The 21,828-nt window shown below is 47.8% G+C and overlaps 1 protein-coding gene across 5 annotated transcripts in view; it reads right to left on the bottom strand.

Annotated features, from left to right (window-relative positions):
- OLFM2 (olfactomedin 2) overlaps nucleotides 1–11,971 on the bottom strand; it is a 63,956-nt gene extending 51,985 nt beyond the window's left edge. For 2 of the 5 annotated variants that reach the window (XM_060145255.1, XM_060145254.1), the window contains exons 1-3: nucleotides 11,737–11,955; nucleotides 9,996–10,130; nucleotides 7,538–7,602 (exon numbers count right to left, since the gene is read on the bottom strand). Coding sequence is in view for 1 of the 5 variants with exons in the window: in XM_060145253.1 (XP_060001236.1) it covers nucleotides 11,737–11,826 (90 nt within the window). In the remaining 4 variants the exon portion in view is untranslated. Of the gene's footprint in view, nucleotides 1–7,537; nucleotides 7,603–9,995; nucleotides 10,131–11,736 lie in introns of all 5 variants that reach the window. The other 3 variants (XM_060145258.1, XM_060145253.1, XM_060145257.1) reach the window with 3 other exon arrangements.
- Nucleotides 11,972–21,828: the final 9,857 nt, after the last annotated feature.

The following is a 21,828-nucleotide window of genomic DNA, read 5'->3' as shown; positions in this document are numbered from 1 at the left end:
CCCACGGCTTTGCCCCAGGTCCCTAGCCACTGTCATTCTGTATACTGTGCCTGGACCATCCATCACACTCACATGTAGGGTTTTGGTTCCATTTGGCACACTCCCACCTCAGGACCTTTGCACTTGCTGTCTGCTCTACCCAGAGCACTATTACCACAGATACACATGTGGATTGTTCCTTTACTTCATTTATATTTCTGCGCTATCATTGTGCAAGTCAGAGCAATGCCCTACCCTTCTCCAGAAAACTACACTTCCCGGGTTCCCTGGCACACTGGCTTCCTATTAGTCTCACCCAATGAGAGGCACTGGAGGGAGACTGGAGAGTGGGGAGGAAGGGAGAGGCCAGGGTATTTCTTCTCTCTCTTTCTGCTTAGGGTGGGGGTGTGTATTCTGACGGCGGCCATACCTACTCCATGATCCCATGATCCCAGCTCCCACACAAGAAACTTTTCTTCATCACACTACCCTTTTGTCATGTGCCTCCAGTAGCTTTGTGCTGTGGTTTATTCCTGATCATCCCATCAGTCTGGCTTCTCAACTCTTCCATCTCACACTTAACCAATTCTCTATATTAAATTTCCTCTTTGAAACACCTAGACTGGTTTGTTTCCCTGATGGGACTCTGAGCGATTTGGCTACCGTATCCTGAAAGACATCCCCTGGCCACCTCATCTACAACAGCAACCCCTCTGCCCCCGTCCCCTCCTCTGCTCTATTTTTTTGAACAACATTTATCACCATGTGACATTATATTGTACTTTTATTTGTTTATGGTTTGTCTCTTCCACTAGACTTTCAGTTCCGCAAGGGCTCCTACATGTCTGTGTTTTTTACAGCCTCATCCCTAGGGCTTAGCACAGTGACTGGCACATAGTAGGTGCTCAAGAAATTGTTTATTGACTGACTAAATGAATCTACAGCTGAGGCTCCCAAAAGCAGCAAAAAAAAAAAAAAGGCAGTACCAAGTATCGGTGATGAAGTGGAGAAACTTAAACCGCTTTCTAGTGGGAACATAAAATGCTGCAACTACTTTAAGAAACAATTTAGCAGTTTCTTAAAATGTAAACTGAAATTGACCATAAGACACAACAATTCCATCTACCCAAGAGAAATGAAAGCCTATGTCCGTGGAAAGACTTGCATGTGAATATTCATAACAGCATTGTTCCCAATGAATGAAACAATTCAAATGCTCATCAACTGGTGAATGGATAAACTGTGGTACATGCATACAATGGAATGTCGTTCAACGATAAAAAGGAACCAACTACTGATACATGCTACAGCATGGATGAACCTCAAAAATATTTTCCTAAGTGAAAGAAGTCAGACACAAAAGGCCACACTTTGGATAAGTAGTTTACACAAAATGTCCAGAGAAAGCAAATATATAGAGACAGAAATTAGATTAGTGATTGCCTGGAACTGGGGATGGGGTGGGGATGGCATGAGGGATTTTTTTTTTTTTTTTTTTTTGCGTTACGCGGGCCTCTCACTGTTGTGGCCTCTTCCGTTGCGGAGCACAGGCTCCGGACGCGCAGGCTCAGCGGCCATGGCTCACGGGCCCAGCCGCTCCGCGGCACGTGGGATCTTCCCGGACCGGGGCACGAACCCGTATCCCCTGCAGGCGGACTCTCAACCACTGCGCCACGAGGGAAGCCCCCGGCATGAGGGATCTTTTGCAAGTGATGGAAATGTTCTAAAACTGGATTGGGGTGATGTTTGTACAACTCTGCAAATTTACTAAAAGTCATTGAGTAGCACACTTAAACAGGTGGATTTAATGGTATATAAATTATATCTCAATAAAACTGTTTAAAAGGAGGAATATACCTAAACTTTCCCTGCAAGTTCCCACCCCCCAGGAGCCCTGCACTGACATGAGAATGAGTCCTTCCTTAAATTTTGCACCCTAGATCTCTTGCTTGCCTCACCCTGGTCCTGGACCAAATGTACCCACAGTTAGAAACTACAGATGGTGCCCCTCTCACCTTCCTTCTCTTTCCCTACTCCATTCAAATTATCACCAATGCCAGCTGAAACTGATGTAGAAATATCTCCAGAAAGAATCCCTTTCTCACTGTCACCATCATTATTCTAAACATCGTGTTGGGGAGTGCTACAGATTGAATGCCTGTATCCCTCCCCCAATTCATATGTTGAAAGCCAATCCCCAATGTGATAGTATTTGGAGATGAAGTCTCTGGGAGGTGAATAGTTCAAGAGGGTGGAGCCCTCATGTATGGGATTAGTGCCCTTATACAGAGACCCCCCCCAGAGAGCTCCCTCTCCCTTCCATCATATGAGAACACAGTGAGAAGACACCAAGAAACTGGTCCTCACCAGACACCAAACCTGACAGCACTTTCACTTTGGTCCTGGACTTCCCTAAATCCAGAACTGTGAGAAATAGATTTCTGTTGTTCATAAGCCACCTGGTCTATGGTATTCTATTATAGCAACCTGAACACACTAAGGCCAGGTGCCATGAAAGAAATTTTTTTCCCCTGACCTGAAAATTATCAGGAGGAAAAAAGTTCATAACTCTCAGAAACAATAACAATAGTTGCTAAGGTTTATTGAGTACTTATGAGCTCGGCACCATCTGCAACAATGTACATGTAATAACTCATTTAACCCTCAGAATACCACTGTGAAGTAGATTGGGTTAAATTCCATTTTTTTTAATGAGGAAATAGTGGCTATTAGAGTGGTTTCTTAGAGATGCTAAGAAACTTTTCCCAGCCCCCAGGAATCTATCCCAGACAGACAGGCTCCAGAGTCTGGAGGCTGTTCCTGGGTCATTTGGCCCTATTCAAAGGGGAAAGAATAAATGTTGATCCCTACCTCAAGCCACATACAAAAATCAATTCCATGTAGATCTTACATCAAATGTGAGAGATAATAAATCTTTTAGAAGTAAATATAGAAGAATATCTTCATTACTCTGAGGTAGGCAAAGATTTCTAAAACAGGACACTAACAAGCATTAACCCTGAAGGAAAAACAGTTATTATTTAAACTACATTCAAATTAAGAAATTCTATTTATCAAAGACATCACTAAGAGAATGAAAAGACAAGCTACATAGTAGAAGATATTTGCAATCTTATGTCCAACAAATAACTGATATCCTCATTTTTAATTTATGTAAAAGAGAGAAACACAGATATAAAATTTGGATGTATAAAAACACATGTTCTTACAAATTAATAAGAAAAAGGCAGACAACCTAATAGAGAAATGGGCAAAAGACTTGAGCAGGCATTTCACAAAAGGGGATACTCAAGTGGTCAATAAGCGTGTGAAAAGGTATTTAAATATTAGTCATCAGGAAATGTAAATTAAATACAAAATGTGATAGCACTAAACACCCATCAGAATGTCTAAAGTGAAACAGAAAGACAACACCAGGTGTTGATGATGATGCAGAGCAACTCGAATGCCCAGACACTACTAGTGAGAGAGTAAATTGGTAAACTCTTTGAAGAGTCTTTGGAACTTTCGAAGGCTGTTCAGCAGTTATCTCCTGAAGTTCAATATATTCCTCCCCTATGACTCAGCAATTCTACTCCTCGGTATATACACTTGAGTCTCACTATTTGTGGGTTCCATATTGTCAAACTCGCCTACTCACTACAATTTATTTGTAACCCCCAAGTCAATTCTCATGGGGCTTTTGTGGTGGTTCATGGACATCCACAGGGTAGCAAAAACTTGAGTCACTGACACACAGGTTCCCAATGGAGATCCACCACAGCCATGCTCTGGCCTTTTTGTTTTAGCTCTCATAACTGTAATCAAGTGTCTTTTTCACAGTCTACTTAGTACCAACATTTTCACATTCTCGTGCTTTTTATTGGTGATCTCGCTCTTTTAAGTGGCCCCATGCACAGCGCTAGGTTCTGCCTAGTGCTCTAGGCCAAGAAGGTTGTAACATGTCTTCCAGAGAAAATACAACTTGTCCATAAGTTTCACTCAAGCATGAGTTATAGTGCCTTTGGCAGTGAGTTTGTTGCCAATGAATCAACAATGTATGTGAAATAAGGTGTTTTTAAACAGAAACATTCATAAAAGAAGGTTGCATATTCTTTGGTCAACAAAAATGTCGTGACCAGAAGCTTGCAAGAATCTAACCCCACGATGATTCAGTATTCACTAATTCAGTATTCACTAATTCTTTATAGAACATAATTACTGCGAATAGAGAATCTACTGTACACATATACCAAACAGAAGTGTGAACAAGCATTCACTAAAGACACGTGTCAGAGTGTTTATTTCAGCACAGTTTGTGTCAGCCACAAACTTCACCAGCCCAAATGCCAAGAAACAGTAGAATGGATATACCACATGCGATATATCCACACAACGGAACACCATAAAGCAACAAAAACAGAGAATCAATCACAAAACAGTAATATGGAGGAATCTTACAAACATTATGTGGAGCAAAAGAAGCTGGGCACAAAAGCTACATGCTTACTGACTTCATTAAGTTACAAAGCAGGTCAAACCAGTGCAGAGTGAGAGACATTAGCTTAGCTGTTACTCTTGAGGGGGCAGGTGGCAACTAGAAGGAGGATGAGGAGGTTTCTGGATTCTTGCAAAGTTCTGTTTCTTGACCTAGTACATTATGTCACTTCAAGACAAGTTATCAAGCTGCACCTTTATGATTTGCATACTTCTTTGTAGCTATGTTTTATGTCAAGAAGGAAGTTTACTCAAAAATATGAATTAAGGTATCAAGTATAAAACATAAGGGTCATTTCTGTTTGATATGCAGCAGGTAAAAATGCTAGAAGTTCCAGTAGAAAAGCTAGAAAACGTAAACCAAGCAAAACTCACTGTCCTTTGTAAGAAGCCAAGTGGTCTCTGTCAACCAACTCTGCCTTCTTGGTCTCCACAGTATTTCATTCACACAGAGGAAAGGCATGAATTTACGTCTGCACATACACAGCTTTGCACCCCTTGGAACACAAATGGTGTTAATCTTCTAGCCTATGCCTGCTTTTAGTTTTTTGCTCGGTTACAGCAAATGTTTGGAAATGGTGTTGAATTCTCCCTGGAATTCTCTCTCTTGCCATCTCTGCTTTCCTGCCTGCTTCAGAATTCCAAGAGGAGATTCCAAAGGAGACAGTAGTCCTGGCTGAGGACCTTGGACACCAGACAATGAGAGGTACATTCCCCCTGTCCTCCCCCAAATATCAGTCCTACTATGCCTCTGGCTGTCACCAACTTGCCTCAGGTCTTGTTAGCTCCTGAAATCATTCTGTCTTCACACCTTTACTGTCCCTACTCTAGTTTCAGTCAAAGGATCTGTCCCTCACACAAATCCAACCATGTCTCGTTCCTGGCTTTAAAACCTTCTATTTAAACAACAAAAAAGCAAACATCCCAGTTTTGAAAAGGAACAAAGGACTTGACTAGACATTTCTCCAAAGAAGATATACAAATGGCCAATAAACACATGAAAAGATGCTCAGCATCGCTAACTCTTAATAAAATGCAAATCAAAGCCACGATGAAGAACCACCTTACACCCCTTAGGATGAGCTAGGATCAAAAAGTCAAATACTAACAAGTGTTAGTGAGGATGTGGAGAAAATGGAACCCTTGTGCACTGTCGGTGGGAGCGGAAAACGGTCCAGACACTGTGGAAAATGGTATGCATATTCCTCAGGAAGTTAAACACATTATTATCATACAATCCAGAAGACCCACCTCTGGGTATACACCCAAGAGTTAGAAGCAAGGTCTTGAAGAGATATTAGCACACTCATGCTCATAGCAGCATTATTCACAATAGCCAAAGGTGGAAGCAGCCTAAATGTCTATTGAAGGATAAATGGATAAACGAAATGTGTTCCAACCATACAATGAAACAGTATTCAGCCTTAAAAAGGAAGGAAATTCTGACACCTGCTACAACATGGATGAACCTAGAGGACATTATCCTCAGTGAAATAAACCAAAAAGACAAACACAGCATGATTCCACCCATGTGAGGTCCCTAGAGGAGTCAAATTCATAGAGACAGAAAGTAGAATGAAGATTGCCAGGGGCTGGGGGTAGAGGATGGGGAGTTGTTGTTTAGTGGGTAGAATTTCAGTTTCGCAAGATGAAAAGAATTCTGGAGGCGGATGGTGGTAATGCTTGCACCACAATGCAAATGTACTTAATGCTACTGAATTGTATAATTAAAAATGGTTAAGATGATAAATTTTATATTCTGTGTATTTTGACACAATTTAAAAAACGCTTTTATTTAAACACACACACACACACACACACACACACACACACCCTTACTTGGCCCTGAGAACGATTCCACAGTGGGCTGTGTCGCACCCCTCCACTTCCCCAGTACCTCGCTCGGTGTCATTCACATAGGAATTACCAGAGAAATTAGGACTAGAAAGAATCTGGCTCATCATGTGCTCCCCGTGTATTTTTCTTGGGAACAACCAGGATCCTCTCAGCACCTAAAAGGTAAGAAGCTATCTGCCATCTCACTCAATCGCTTCAACCGACTTTGCCTCTTGGTTTCTTTCTTCTCACGCTGCGACACCCTGTCTTCTCATCTGTTAAGCAGGGCTTAGATGCTAACAGGCACTGAGACCCTCCTGGGTTTCCCAGAAGCAACACAAGTCAGTTTCTGCACACAGACTTCATGGAACCTATTCTGACTCCTCTCTGTTCCTCTGGCTTCTCCTTGATTTGTGGCTGAGCTCTGCATGGATGAGGTTGTGAGACATACCAGGCTTCCGCTCTGGGAGTAAAGATATGTCAATGTTCTTGGACAAGAGTTCCTGAAAAATGGGAACAAAATCTCCTGCCCTTGTCACAACTCCCTTCTCCCCAGCACAGCCAGGCTCAACTTTAGAGAAGTTAAATCTTCCATCCCAGTCCTTGAGAGCTCCAGCAGCCACCCAGCCTTGGTGTCCAGTATAAGGCTCAAAACACAGAAGGCTCACAATGGACGCTTTCTAAATGAATACGTGAACGCATGAATAAATGAAAAGAGCAAGTTACTGCCTCCCAGGCACTGACACTGAATTCTGGGGACACGGAGTCATTGCCAACAACAACTGCTGGGATTATGAGAAATCCACACACGCCCACATGGTCAACCTGTATGGACACAGAGTCACTGTGCCCACGCACCCACAAACATGTCCCTAAACATACACACACACACACCCATGGACACTACAGACACACTCCTATAGGGCCAGAGTTACAGTGAGGTGAGTCATGCAAGAGCAGAGGTAGATCCTGCCTGTATTTAAATTTTGATATTTTGTTCATCATGGATCTTTTGCATTAATTTTGAGTTTCTTAAAATATTGCATTAAAATAGTATTTATCTTGGTCTCTGAGGCTTTGGGCGCTCCCTTCAATCTTGCACCCAAGGCAAGTGCCCCGTTTGCTTCACACCCTGATCAGGACCCTGGCTGACACACATACCCAGGGGCATCTGCCCACACGTCTTCCCCAGAGTCCCAGGGACGTACACAGTCTCTGAACAAACCTCATTCTACCACTAGGTGTCGCCCCAGCTCCTTCATCTTCGGCTCAGCATCAACACCACCATTCCTTAGGAAGAAAATGTCCAGTTCACTTATTATCTGGGAGTCCTCAAGATTTCCTTTTACTTCCACCCACCTGGGACATTTACATTTTCTAAAGGCGCCCTGGGGGAAACAGCATCTTAACCTCAAATAGTGGTGCCCTGCAATGGTGGAATTTTAGGCACAGATGAAGAAGATGGGTTTTCCTGATGCCTCTGATCCAGGAGCTGTGGTTGACTTGAAATGGGTATGGGATAGCCCAAGGGGAGAGTTGTTCCCCCGACCCTCCCTTGACACAAGAGTTCCACTGTTTGAGAAAGAAAGAGATTCTGTGGGAGGAGGAGGGGGATTCATCCATTCATTCAACAGATATTTGTTGAGAACCTACTATGTGCCAGGCTCTGCTGTAGGCATTGAGGATACAACAGAGACCACTGGACCCTGATGAGCTGCCCCTCTAAGGGAAGACAGACAATAGGTGAAGAAAAAAATCCTGGAAATGTAGTGACAAAGCCTATGAAGAAAAATAACACAGAGTAAGAGCTCAGAAAGTGGCAGTGGGAGGTCATTTTTGATGGCCTCTCAGAGGAGGTGACATTTAAGCAGAAAGAGAGGGAGGAAGTTGAGTAGTTACCTGGGGGATCAGTGTCCCAGGCAGAGGAAATGCAAAGTGCAAAGGTCCTGAGGCATGCATTGTAAACTGAGCTACTCCTCTTGTCCCATCCTGTGGGGACCCCAGGAAAGAGGTGACCCCAAACCCAGATAGTACCAAAGATGTAGCTAGATCTTTTTGTTGTTGTTGTAAATGTATTTATTTTATTTATTTATTTTTGGCTGCATTGGGTCTTCGTTGCTAAGCGTGGGCTTTCTCTAGTTGTGGCGAGCGGGGCTTCGTTGCAGTGCATGGGCTTCTCATTGCGGTGGCTTCTCTTGTTGCGGAGCACAGGCGCTAGGCTCACAGGCTTCAGTAGTTGTGGTGCGCAAGCTCAGTAGTTGTGGCTTGCGGGCTGCAGAGTGCAGGCTCAGTAGATGTGGCGCACAGGCTTAGTTGCTCCACGGCATGTGGGATCTTCCCGGACCAGGCCTCGAACCTGTGTCCCGTGCATTGGCAGGCGGATTCTCAACCACTGTGCCACCAGGGAAGCCCTGTAGCTAGATCTTAAGGAGGACTTCCCAGTGGTCAGGAAGGGACCATCTTTCCCACGGGTAAGATGGTGGGCCTTGGACCTGTCAAGCTCTCTGGCAGCTCCAGACCCTGGAGGGATGGACAACTTCTCTGACAGGTCCTACTCCCCTGTTCTCAGGGTCAAATCCAAACTGCTGTCCACGGCCCACAAGTTCCCACTTGGCCGGTCCCTCCTGGTTTCCCTGGCCTCATCTCCCCCCAACTCCCCGTTCACTCACACCTATCCAGCCACACCAGCCTCTCTGCTGCTCCCCAAACATACCATGCTTGTTCCCACTTTCAGGGCCTTTGCACTTGCTATTTCTGCTTTGAATTCTCTTCTCCTGGATACAGAAGGCATCCTTCTCTCACTTCCTTCAAGTGTCGCCTCAAATACCACCTTCTTAGAGACACCGCCTCTACCACACCTGCTAAAATAGCCCCCCACTGCACCACCATCACACTTTAATCCCCTTTGCCCTGTTTATTATTCTTCAGGCCACTTGCATTGTATTATATATTGATTTAGCTGTTGACATTGTATTATATATTTATTCGATTCTTGTCTGTCTCTCCTGCAACAAGGTCAGCTCCAGGAGGGCAGGGATTTGATGACTTGGCTCATGGCTATATCTCCAATGCTTCATCATATCTGTTGATTGAATGGACAAATGAATGATTTCTAGAAAGAACACCTGGTGGAGACCAGGGCCCATCAAGGACCGAGGAGGGGGTTCTGGGAAGTGATGGAGGGGACGGAGATGGGACAGAGCATCCATTCTCCAGACCTCTTCCTTCCCTGGGGCGCCAGGCTGGGTGGGCAAGCTGGGGCACGCAACACTGTAGTGCCCATGGCCGCCTGGAGGCACTGTAGTTGGTGGCAGGACCCTACCAGTCTCACCCCACCTGATTACTCCAGCTTAGCTCCGCCCCACCGGCCATTTAGCCCCACCTCCACTGAACCCAGTTTAGTCCCACCCCCTAAAGAGCCTGGTATGGCTCTCATGCATCTTCATGTTAGCCCTGCCCCCAAGCATCTCCCACCCTCCTCTGGGGTCACCCAACATCACCTCTCACTGCACTCTCCCACACCCTTAGGCAATCTTGGAGAACGAACAGGATATCTAGAGTTTCCTAGGGGCCGGCAGGGTTGGAGGAAAATCCCCAGGTAGTGGCTTCAAGGATCCTCCTTGGAGACCCAATTCAACTTCACTCCTGGTGCATTTTTATGCACCATTCTCTCAAGTGTATACCTCTTTCGGTCTCTCATCTCTCGCTCAGCTGACTCTCTTTACTTCTTTGGGGCTCACATATCAGTTGAGCACCCAGTGTGTGTGGCCTGATGCTTGGCTCTGAGCACACTTCCCATCCCAGCCCGTATGTGGGTCCTGAGATAGGGAAACAGAGGAGTGAGGGAGGGGACCTCACGAGGTCTCCTTGTAGCCTGGAAATCTTTCTATCTAGAGTCTGATCTCCATCCCTCCCAATAGCCCCCCTCAGGGTGGATACAAGGTTCTGATTCTTCTCTTGGCCAGGAAAGAGAAGGTGCCAGGACTGTTTTTCCTCTGAGCTTCTACCCAGAAACCCTCCTAGTGTTTACACAGGCACTGTTCACACCCATGGAGTGGACTATTTAACAAGAGGGTAAATGTGTGGGCTAAGGAGCCGGACTGCCTTGGTTCAATCCTAGCTCTGCCACTCCCAAGCTGTCTGAGCTTAAGCAAGTGACCTGACTTTTCTATGCCTCAGCCCCCACCATCTGTAAAATGAAGGTAAGCCGCTCAGAGGATTAAATGTCTTAGTTCATTCGGTGTGCATATAATAAGCACTTAATAAGTGTTAGCTGTTATTATAGACATTTTATTATTCTGGAGAACTTAGGGGGTTCCCACCCCCAAGATGGAGGAGGAAGGAGGTTTCCCAATAGCATTAGAAAGCTGGGACCACTCCCCCGCATCTTGAAAAGCCCCCATCTCTTGCCCAAGAGATGAGGTACCATGGAGAGGGAGACGTGCTCCTGTGAAAGCATGTAGTGTGCAAGGCACCAACACACACACACGGATGTACACGTTCGCACACACAGCCCTTGCCCCGCACATCCGCTTTTAGAGTGACTTAGGCACAGAATGACACATGGTTACCCAAAGCTCCCACACACCTGGTCACCCACATTTTGTACAACACCCGGGCAGATGGGCCAGGGTCATGGGGACACTGACACACACCGTCCTTTATACACAGCCACAGCTACCCACATACCGCTGGGATTAATACAGTCCTCACTTGCTGTCACCCAGCCGGTCACACACAGATACACAACTCCCGGTCTCAGGCTCACAAGCCTTCCTCATCGGCCCTCCAAGTCACAGCCTCCCACTGTCACATACAGACTCTGCCTCAGGTACAAACACCCTCCCCCACTCATGCCCCAGGTCATGCACGGTTGGGCACACCTGCACAGCCACACACGCAAACTCTCAGTCACACCCAGCTGTGACACACAGGCACACACGTTTACCCAGCACCCTCCAGCACTTCACACACGTCCCCGTCAGTCACTCACACGTGAGTCCCGCCCCCTTGCCCACCTTGGGGGTGCGGGCGAGGAGTGGGGGGCTATAAAAGCCGGGCACCTCCTGCCATGATGGGGGAAGTGAAGGATAAGCGACACACAAGGCCCCCTGAAGTCCCCCCACGACCCCACTTAGCTCGAGCGAGATGGCGGGTGTGGGCTCCGGGTCACCGAGAGGTTGAGAACCCCAAAGCTGGGATCAGCTTGTCTTCCAAACCATCCCACTTCTGAGGCTGGATCTGAAGCTCCCCTTCCCATTCCCAAAGCCAGGGTGGACGTCCCAGCCCCTCCCTCGCCGCGACGCCCCCTCCCTCGCAGCCGCGGGGGGCTCATGGAGCCCCCAGTCCCGTTTCTGCGGGGCCCCCTGAGCCCCCGCCCCTTCTGGAGCCCTCTGCGCCCGCACCTGCCTGCCGGGCCCCTACCTGTCCGGCGAGGCCTGAACACAGCAGCAGCAGCAGCGGCAGCGGCAGCGGCGGCGGCGGCGGCGGCGGCGGGACCGTGAGCGGCCACATGACGTGCCCCCGGCCCGGCGTCCCGTTCCCCGCCCGCCCTAGCGACGCCTCGGCACGGGGACCGCCACCAGGCGCTACCCCGCCCGCCGGGCCGGGCGACCCTATGCCGCCGCCTCCCCGGCCTCGCGGGCGGCTGGGATTCCGCCCCACCCCCGCCCCTCGCTCGCTCCGAGTCTTTGTTGCGGGCTCCGCCCCCCGCCCCGCCCCCAGCTCGTCTTAGGGCGCCGAAGGAGCGGGGTCTGGGGTCGGCGAAGCGGGGCGGGGGGAAGCCGGCACCCGAGAGGGTAGCTGGGATTGCGACCCAGAACCCCAAGGCCAATCTGGGGGTGGCTCATGGAGATGGGGACGGTGAGGGGGTTCCTTCACGTGGTAGTCAATTTCACCCTCCCTGGACATTTCCCACGTTATAAATGGGGTTGGGAGAGGGATCAAGGGGCAGGGGGCGTAGGAGGAAGGCCTGGTAGCAAAGAAGAGAAATTGAGAGGCCTCCTCTTTAAAAAGCCCAGGAGTCAACAGGGAAACTGAGACAGAGTCTGTGAAATTGGGCTTCGAGGGACGGATCACTGCAGGGACGGGGGCGGAGATGGAGACAGAAAGTGAGAGACAGATACAGGGGGCGGGAGATCTCTAGACTAGGCCAAAGGGGATGGCCAGCTGGTGGGCATCTTCCTTCCCCCATCACACCTGGGACAGTCTCTGTTTCCCATTGCAATGGCAAGAGACCAGATCCTGAGAGAATCAAAATATTAAGGCCACCTCCACACGAAGCTATTTGCATATGAAGGACGTCCTCGTCCAGCCTCCGGACTTTCTCTGCCTGTCCCCCCTCATCGGTCTCCCCAGATATCTTCCCTCACCAAAGTTCCTCTATGGTTTTTTGGGTGAGGGAGCAAGCAAGTCAGGTTATAGAGAAATCAGCCATAAAATATTGGGAGTGGGGAAGCCTGGCATTTTTCCTACCCTACTGTGTGCCCTGTAGATAAGTTATGGTTTTGTCAAAGCAAGGAGAAAGAGCTTGTTATCCAATATGACCTGGGTTCGACCCTGGTTCTGTCACTTCTTGGCCATGTGACCCCAGGCAAAGAGCTTTCCTTCTCTTAGGAGACCTGTTTCCTCTTGAGGTGTTGGGGACTTCTGTGACTCATGAGTGAATAGAGCACCTAACCAGCGCCCAATCCCCAGAGGGCATTACTACAATGAAGCGTGGGGTTGAGGACACTGGCCATGGGATGTGGGACACAAAAGAGAATCTGAGCCAGGAAAGGCATCTCGTCATCTCTCTCCCTCTTTTTCCCAGATGGGAGATGATCTTTTTGCTGACTCCTCAGGCCAAGCCTGCATTAGGCATGGGATAGGAGAGGGGTATTGGTTGTTGGAACCCACGAGCTCTTGACGAAGAGTGGGCTGTGGTCAACTCGGGTGGAGGAGGGCCCTACTTGTCCCTGTCCCTTTCCTTGCCCTTGTTAGTGCTGTGTTTCAGAACCACGGACAATGTCCTCCTTGGGATTGGTCACGGAGGAGGTCATTGTATGGTCAAGCTATGGCCTGTGTTGTGTGGTTGACATGGGTCAATAGGCCCTTAGGTCCATTCCTCACCCTTCCCCTGCTCTGTTTCAGGAGAGATGGCCCCTGAAAACTACATTTCCCAGGTTCCCTTGATCCTTACAAACTACATTTCCCAGGCTGGGCTCAGGCAATGGGAAGCCTGGAGAGAGATTGGAGGACCGGAGAAAAAAAGAAGCCAGGGTATTTCTCCCTCTCTCTCCAGTTTGGGTGTCTCTGGCCGTGGCTGTTGTCTCAGCCTCTGTGGTCTCAGCCCCTTTGAGGGTCCCCACCATGGTTCATTCAGCTCCTGCCAGGTGGCCGTAACTCTGGTAAACACCTCCTCCCTTTGCTGCTTCAGACCTTGGAAGGCGGTGGCTTGCTATTCTAGAGTAGATTCACCGCCCCCTGTCTGCTCTTAAAGCTTAACTAACACGTCTGTAACTAAATCCCCATATTAAATTCTTGCTATTGAACTATCTGGCGTGAGCTTTGTTTTTCTGACTAGACCCTGGCCAATACATTCAGTGCTGTAGACATAACCACAGCTGTGGTCAGTGGCACTGCCAGTGGCCTGATCGTGCTGTGTCAATGTTCTATTAAACCGTGATCTGCACTGCCCTCAGCATCCCGGTTCTACTGTGGTCAGCATTGTGGTCAGTACTGTGGTCTCCACTGGTCATTCTTGACTGTGCTGTGGTCAGTGTGGTGGTCAGCTTCCTGGCTGTGTGTGGCTCAGAGTCACAATCACTGTCCTGGTCATGCTGTGGTCAGTGTTCTGACCTAGCTTTGGACAGTGACCTGGCCAGGCTATGGTCAGAATTATTATCGTGTTGTACTGTGGTCAGGGTCATACTCGGTGTCCCGGTTGTACAGTTGTCCGCTTCAAGATCAGCACCATGGTCAGTGCTACGATGAGCGTGATGTCTGCCTTGTGCACCGTCACTGAAGAGAGATCAGCTTCTCAAGGACCTTGTACAACAAAACTGACGGACCAGGTGGCTTGGGGTCTGGTACTGCGCAGTCTGCTCTCCACAATGTGCAGAGGCAGGGGAGAAGGGCAGTGGATCCCTGCCAGCTCTCGCCAGCTGGCCGTTGGGTTTTCTTAATTGATGCTTGGGCAGCCATTGGCTTTACTCACCTGTGACCCCTCTATGTGTCCAGCCAGAGGAAGAAACAGTCCAGGCCTTTGTTTTCCCATACTCTGCACAGGGCCTGACATGGAGAAGATGATCAAGAAGAATTTAATGAGTAAATGAATCTAGGCCATTCATGTCTACCCATACATTTGCTCTTGCTGACCCCTCCATATATTATTCAGGGCTCCTTTGATAGCAAGTAGCAGAAAGGCAACTTGAACCGTCTTAAACAAAAAAAGAATATCTATTAGCTCACATAGCTGAAAGAAAAAATCCAGAGGTAATGGAATTCAGGCATGGCTGGATCCAGGGGTTCTGTTACATCATCAGAATTCTGTCTCCATTTATCATCTCTACTATTCTCTACAAGGGATCCCTTTTAGCCAGGAGGTGTTAAAGATAATTCCCAGGAGCTTACATCTTCCAAGCTCAGCAACTTCAGCAAAAAGAGAGCTTGCAAAATAATGTCTCTCATTGGTCCATCCCAAGTCATGTGCCCATCCCTGAGCCAATCATGGTTTCAGAGGAATTGATTATGTGGCTTGACAAGACCTGGCTCATAGTTCAGCCCTCTGGACCCAGAAAGTGGAGTTAGCCTCATTCAATCTATATTGGATGGAAAACAAGGGAGCGAAGTGTGTGTGGCGGGGGGAGATATGGAACTTTTACCATTGAAAGAGGGAAAAATTCCTGTGTAAGCAAAACCAAAAGACAATGAATTGACTCTCAGCACCATCCCAACCTCCTAGTGTGCATTCCTACACTACAGAGGCTGCAAAGCTAAAAACTATGTTTTCCAGACTCCCTTGCAGCTAGATTTCTGTATGGCAATGAGATTCTATCAATTGGAAGATTGAGATGTGGGTGGGGGAAGTGGATGGAGGTCATCTTTCTATTGTGGGTTTTCCTGCAGAGATGTTACTGTCTTCAGTCACCAGTGTCACTAGCTTTTGTTGAGAGGCCGTTGCAAGTGACAATGAGGGTAGCTTCCAAATCTCTAAATTGCAACCATGGAGATGTATTTTTTTTTAAAAAAAACAGTCTTATCAAGATATAATTCACGTACCATACAATTCACCCTTTAGTGTATACTTCAATGGCTTTTGGTATATTACATTATTAATTTTTTAAGTTGTAGTAAAATATAAGTATCATAAAATTTGCCATTTAAACTATCTTTCTTTCTTTTTAAAAAATATTTTATTTATTTATTTGGTTGCGCTGGGTCTTAGTTGCAGAAGGTGGGTTCCTTAGTTGCGGCTCGCCAACTGTTTATTTGTAGCATGCGAACTCTTAGTTGTGGCATGCATTTGGGATCTAGTTCCCTGACAAGGGATCGACTCCGGGCCCCCTGCATTGGGAGCTCAGAGTCTTAATCACTGTGCAACCAGGGAAGTTCCATCTTTCTTCCTTCCTTCCTTCCTTCCTTTCTTCCTCTTTCTTTCTTTCTTTCTTTCTTTCTCTTCTTCTTTCTTTCTTTCCTTCTTTCTTCCACACTGCGTGGCTTGTGGGATCTTAGTTCCCCAACCCAGGGATCAAACCCAGGCCCTCAGCCGTGAAAGCACAAAGTCCTTACTACTGGACCACCAGGGAATTCCCTGAACCATTTTTAAGGGTACAATTCAGTGGTATTAATTACCTCTTCAGTGTTGTGAAACCATCAACACTATCTGTTTTCAGAACTTTTTCGTCTCCCCAAAACTCTGTAACCATTAAACAATAACTCCTCATCTTTCCCATCCCCAACCCCTGGAACCTCTAATCTACTTTCTGTCTCAATGAATTTGCCTATCTAAGATATTTCATATAAGTGGAGTCACAAAATATTTGTCCTTTTGTGTCTAGCTTCTTTCACTAGACATAATGTTTTTGAGGTTTATCAAAACCTCAAAACATGGGGTTCAAAACAAAACCTCAAAGTATGGGCTTCCCTGGTGGCACAGTGGTTGAGAGTCTGCCTGCCGATGCAGCGGACATGGGTTCGTGCCCCGGTCCGGGAAGATCCCACATGCCGCGGAGCGGCTGGGCCCGTGAGCCATGGCCGCTGAGCCTGCGCGTCCGGAGCCTGTGCTCCGCGACGGGAAAGGCCACAATGGAAAAAAACCTCATGGTATGGCATGTATCAGAACTTTACTCCTTTTTATAGCTGAATAATATTCCATTGTATGGCTGGACCGGATTTTGCTTATGCATTATGGTGATGTATTTTTTTATTTTATTGGCATATAGTTGACTTACAATGTTGTGTTAATTTCAGGTATACAGCAAAGTGATTCAGTTACACATATACATATATTCATTCTTGTTATGGTGATGTATTCTTGAAGTCAGTGGTTCCAGTGTGTTATTCCCCACCTTCCTATGTGAATATCAGAGGCAGAAGCTCCTGGAAGGGTCAATTCAGAAGTCATGTTCTGTAGTAAGTCATCCAATAGGCTTAGCCTAGAGCCCCATCCTTCTGCCTTCCAACAGTTTTGTAAGCACTAGCTTCCCTGATTTTGGTCCTTATTTCCTATAGCTAAACGCTGATTGATATGTTCTTGGAATATTCATTCCCCTTACCTGTTTGGAGAAAACCTTGTCATTCATGAAGTCCTAATACCCCAGGCTATGTGCGACTACCTACTCAGGGCTGCATCTCTCTCTCTCTCCCTCTCTCTCTCTCTCTCTCTTTCTCTCTCTCACACACACACACACACACACTTTTTTTTTTTTTTTGGCTGTACTACGTGGCTTGCGGGATCTTAGTTCACGAACCAGGGATCAAACCAATGCCCTCTGCCATAGAAGCGCAGAGTCCTAACCACTGGACCACCAGGGAATTCCCTACATCTCTTTAATAACAACCATCCCCACTCATCGAGCTCCCACTAAGGACTCAACACCAGATGAAGTCCTCTCCATGCATTATTTCCTTTAATTCTTCTTTTTTTTTTTTTTAGTTGTGGACACGGGATCTTTGTTGCAGCACGCAGCATCTTCGTTGCCACGTGTGGGATCTTCGTTGTCGCGTGCAGGATCTTTAGTTGCGGCATGTGAACTCTTAGTTGCAGCATGTGAGATCTACTTCCCTGACCAGGGATTGAACCTGGGCTCCTTGCACTGGGAGCATGGAGGTTTAGCCACTGGACCACCAGGGAAGTCCCTATTTCCTTGAATTCTTACAACAACCCTATGAGGTAGGAATGATTATCCCCAATTTAAGACCCAATTTAAGAATGCAAAGTCTGAGGCTCAGAGAGGTTAGCTAACTTGACCAAGGCCATCCAGCTACAAACAGCAGACATTGGGTTCAAACCCAGTTCTGTCTGACTCAAAGCCAACCTATTGACCTCTGTAGCATGATACTGGGTTATTTGTTCTGCATCTTTCCTTTCCTATCAAATCCACATAGACAACTGAGGGTCAGTCCTCCTGGAGACCCCTTGGAGAGAGCATAGATGCTGCCCTTCATAGTTGTCCCACCAGAGGGTGAGGGAGGGAGGTATTTATTCTCCAAGTCCCACGTGTCACTGTGGGAGGCCTGCTCCCAGGGGCATCAGCTCCTCAGCATTTCTGGTTTGGCCGGAATATGAGTTGAGAAAGCCCTGAGGCTAAAGTGTGCACAGGAACCCATGAGGGCAAGAGGGATACAGGCAGGACACTGACATCATCTGCCTCGGTCCCACTTTTCAGATGGAGGAATTGAGGCTCAGAGAAATTAAGACACTTGAGCAAGGTCACAGAGAGGGTGTACAGCAGAGCTAAGACCATAATTTGGTTCGTGTCGGATTCCAGACACGAGGCTTTTTATGCTGTGGTTGCAGGGGATATCTGTTCACGTGGCAGGGGATATGTTCACGTGGCATCCAGAAGACCTGGTCCATCCCAGATGAGCTGAGCATCACCTCTTCCCCTGCCCGGCTTGCACATGCAACTCCATGGCGATCATTCCAGGCGCCCTCCAGGTCCAGGGCTCTGCTCTTCCAGTTGTTCACTCAGAATGGAGCCCAGCTCTCCTTCCATGTCCTAGGAGAGGCTCCTAAGTTCAGCCCTTGAGCCTGGGGCTTCCCCACAGACTGGCCCCACTGTTCAGCCCCATTCTTTCCTTCTCTTGGGCATTTCTCACCATGGAGCTGCAGCCACCAAAGGAACTCCCTCCCCTCCAGGCATCACACACACACACACACACACACACTGACCATGAGAATTTGTCCCCCAGTTGCACAGGCCTGGCCTCAAGTGAACTGACACACAAACACACAACATGGACTTAGAGTCACCCGGGGACACTGCACCCTGATAAATGGTCCAGGCACAATGCCATGCTCAGACGGAACAGTGTCACCCAGAACCAGCACATACAACCACATGCAACACACAGCCTGATACACGTTCCAGGCAGAAGAGCCCACAGAAACCCACACACACACCCATCAAATGGTGGAATAACGTCAGAGGTGAACCAACCAGTTACCCAAGAACCAGCACTCACAAATACATTTGATCCAACACACATACAGACCCCCGACACAAAAAACACCCAAACCCCATGGTTCAGACGCACAGCTCACACACACAGATTCATGTATGTGGAGATCTATGAAACAGACATATCGTTCATACAGTAACATGCACAAACTCACAAGACAATCACACAAAACAGGGCAGGTAGTTTAAGTACAACACACAGACACAAAAAAGAGGCACACCGGGGGAGCTTTCCTGGTGGCGCAGTGGTTGAGAGTCCGCCTGCCGATGCAGGGGACACGGGTTCGTGCCCCGGTCCGGGAAGATCCCACATGCCGCGGAGCGGCTGGGCCCGTGAGCCATGGCCGCTGAGCCTGCGCATCCGGAGCCTGTGCTCCACAACGGGAGAGGCCACGGCAGTGAGAGGCCCGCGTACTGCAAAAAAAAAAAAAAAAAAAAAAACCAAAAAAAAGAGGCACACCGTTTGTATAAAACCCACCCACAGACCCACAGTTCAGACACAGTCACAAAGTACAGGCAGACAGTTCACACACACCCACAGGGACCCATGACACAACACAGACACCCACAACACGCAAACCCCAGGCCGGAGCAGTGTGGGAATGAGGTTGTGAGAAGCAGGGGAGGGGGAGGGGGACCAGATGACTCAGGAGGCCTCTCTGGGGGAGGATACGGAGGAGGGAGGGCGGGTGGACAGGCAGGCGTCCAGTGCATGTGGTTCCCATTAAAGGCCTGGGAATTGAGGAATGAGCTGGCGGGACAAGGAGACCTAGCATCACTTCCCAGCCCTGCCAAGCCAGGAAGGAGAGAAGCCCTAATCCAAGGTTATGGGGCCGGAACTTGGCTCAGAACCACAGCAGCTCCTACCAAAAGCGGTCTACCCTGAGCCAGACCTGGCCGGGGCTCATTTCAACCCCTGCAACAGCCCTGGGAAGGGTTTCACAGGAGAGGAAAGTGAGGGGCTCAAAGGGGTTAAGCCATTGCCTGAGGTCACACAGCTATAGCAAGTGGTAGAACTGGGAGTGGAGCCCAGGTCTCTGTGCAGCTGCTACCCCAGCCCCAAGGCAGATGCACAGACTCCTCCAGCTATCCACAAGCAGAGACCGGGCACTCAATCCAGGCCCAGCCTGCACTGGCTTTAGGGAAGCCCCGTTTTCAAGTAATTGAGAGTTAGGAGTAGGTGCCTGCACAGGTGGGCAGGGTTCACTGAGTGTGACTAGGGGGCCCAGATCTAGCCTGAGGGGTCAGCATCAGGGAGTGACACCAGAGTTGCAATCCGGGGGATGAGTAAGAGCTGGCAGGGCGTGGTGGGCAGAAAGAAGAGCAGGCGCAAAGGCCCTGAGGCCACAAGGTGCAGGAGGCTAGGTCTCCTGATGAGGTGTGGTGGCAAGTGAGGCCAGAACCACAGGTAGAAGAACTTGGACTTTGTCTTAGGGCTAAAAGGGAGTCTCGGGAGAGGGGTGATCTGAAAGGTACCTCGTGAGGTTTGAGCAACCGGCATGAATATCCTACTCAGGATAGATGAAAATGCAGCTTCTCCCTAACCCAGAATTTCCTAATTCCTTATATACTTAGACATCCTAGAGATACTTACCATGTGCAACACATGCCTAGATGTTTGAAGAGGAACAAAATGGGAAGTACCTAAAAGTTTATGAGTAGGAGAACAGCTAACTCTGCTGAGGTGAGCATTTTCAAAGCAATTAAAAAGACAAGACTAGAAATACTTGTGCCTACATGGAGAAGATGAAAAAATCTCTGTCTGAACTAACAAAGCAAGTCACAAAAAAACATGTTCAATATTGTACCAGCGTGAGATAGTTTAGAAACTTGCAAAATCGTGTTGTCCATCATCTCTGGATACAGCTTTCTGCAAGCAGTAAACATGGAGAAATAAACTGAGGTCAAAAATTCCCACAACCTAGGGAAAGGAAAAAATAGGAAGTTAGGGTTTCATGGGGATGGAGTTTCAGTTGCGGAAGATGAAAAAGTTCTGGAGTTGGATGGTGGGAATTGTTGCCCAACAATGTGGATGTATTTCATGTCACTGAACTGGACACTTAAAAATGGGTAAATGATTTAAATTTTATTGTATGTATTTTTTTTTGGGCCGTGCTGCACGGCATGAAGGATCTTAGTTCCCCAACCAGGGATCGAACCCCCAACCCCTGCAGTGTAAGCACGGAGTCTTAACCACTGGACCTCCAGGGAAGTCCCTAAACCCATTGTTTTAATTCTCCACATTCATCTACCCTTGCTGGGGAAGGGAGAGGAATGCAATGGCAGAAATGTATACAGGAGGCATCAATTGTGGGTATGATGCTTTATTTCTTAGGTTGGGTGGTGGGCACGTGAGTGTTCATTATAAAGTTTCTCTCTCTCTCTCCCTCTCTCTCTCTCCCCATATATTTATATGTATGTTGCATTTTAAGTGTTGCATATGTATGCATATTTTTATATATGCAACACTTAAAATGTAACACTTTTGTAGCACTTACCACATGGCAGACATTGTTCTAAGTATGTGATCTATTTTAACTACTTTAATCCTCACACAATCTGACGCTGTAGGTGCTATTATTCACCCCACTTTACAGCTCTGGAGACTGAGGTTCAGAGGGGTGAAGGTCACATCTGATATAGCAAAGGAGCTGAAACTTGGACCAGGTGGTTTGGCTCTAACCACTACACAACACTACCTCCATAAACCTTCCATATTTCATTCATCAGTTTTGCCACACTTGGAATGGATCCGAGAAGAAGGTGTGTCTCCGGGGTAGGGGGGCATGGGAAAGGGCATCAGGATTTTCTGGGTGCTAGAAACAGTCTACATCTTGTTTAGGGTGTGTAG

Source organism: Lagenorhynchus albirostris, chromosome 3 (genome assembly GCF_949774975.1).
Source record: "Lagenorhynchus albirostris chromosome 3, mLagAlb1.1, whole genome shotgun sequence".
Classification (NCBI taxonomy): domain Eukaryota; kingdom Metazoa; phylum Chordata; class Mammalia; order Artiodactyla; family Delphinidae; genus Lagenorhynchus; species Lagenorhynchus albirostris.
Note: the sequence above shows the minus strand (reverse complement) of the source record. Positions and strands in the feature narration are given on the sequence as shown.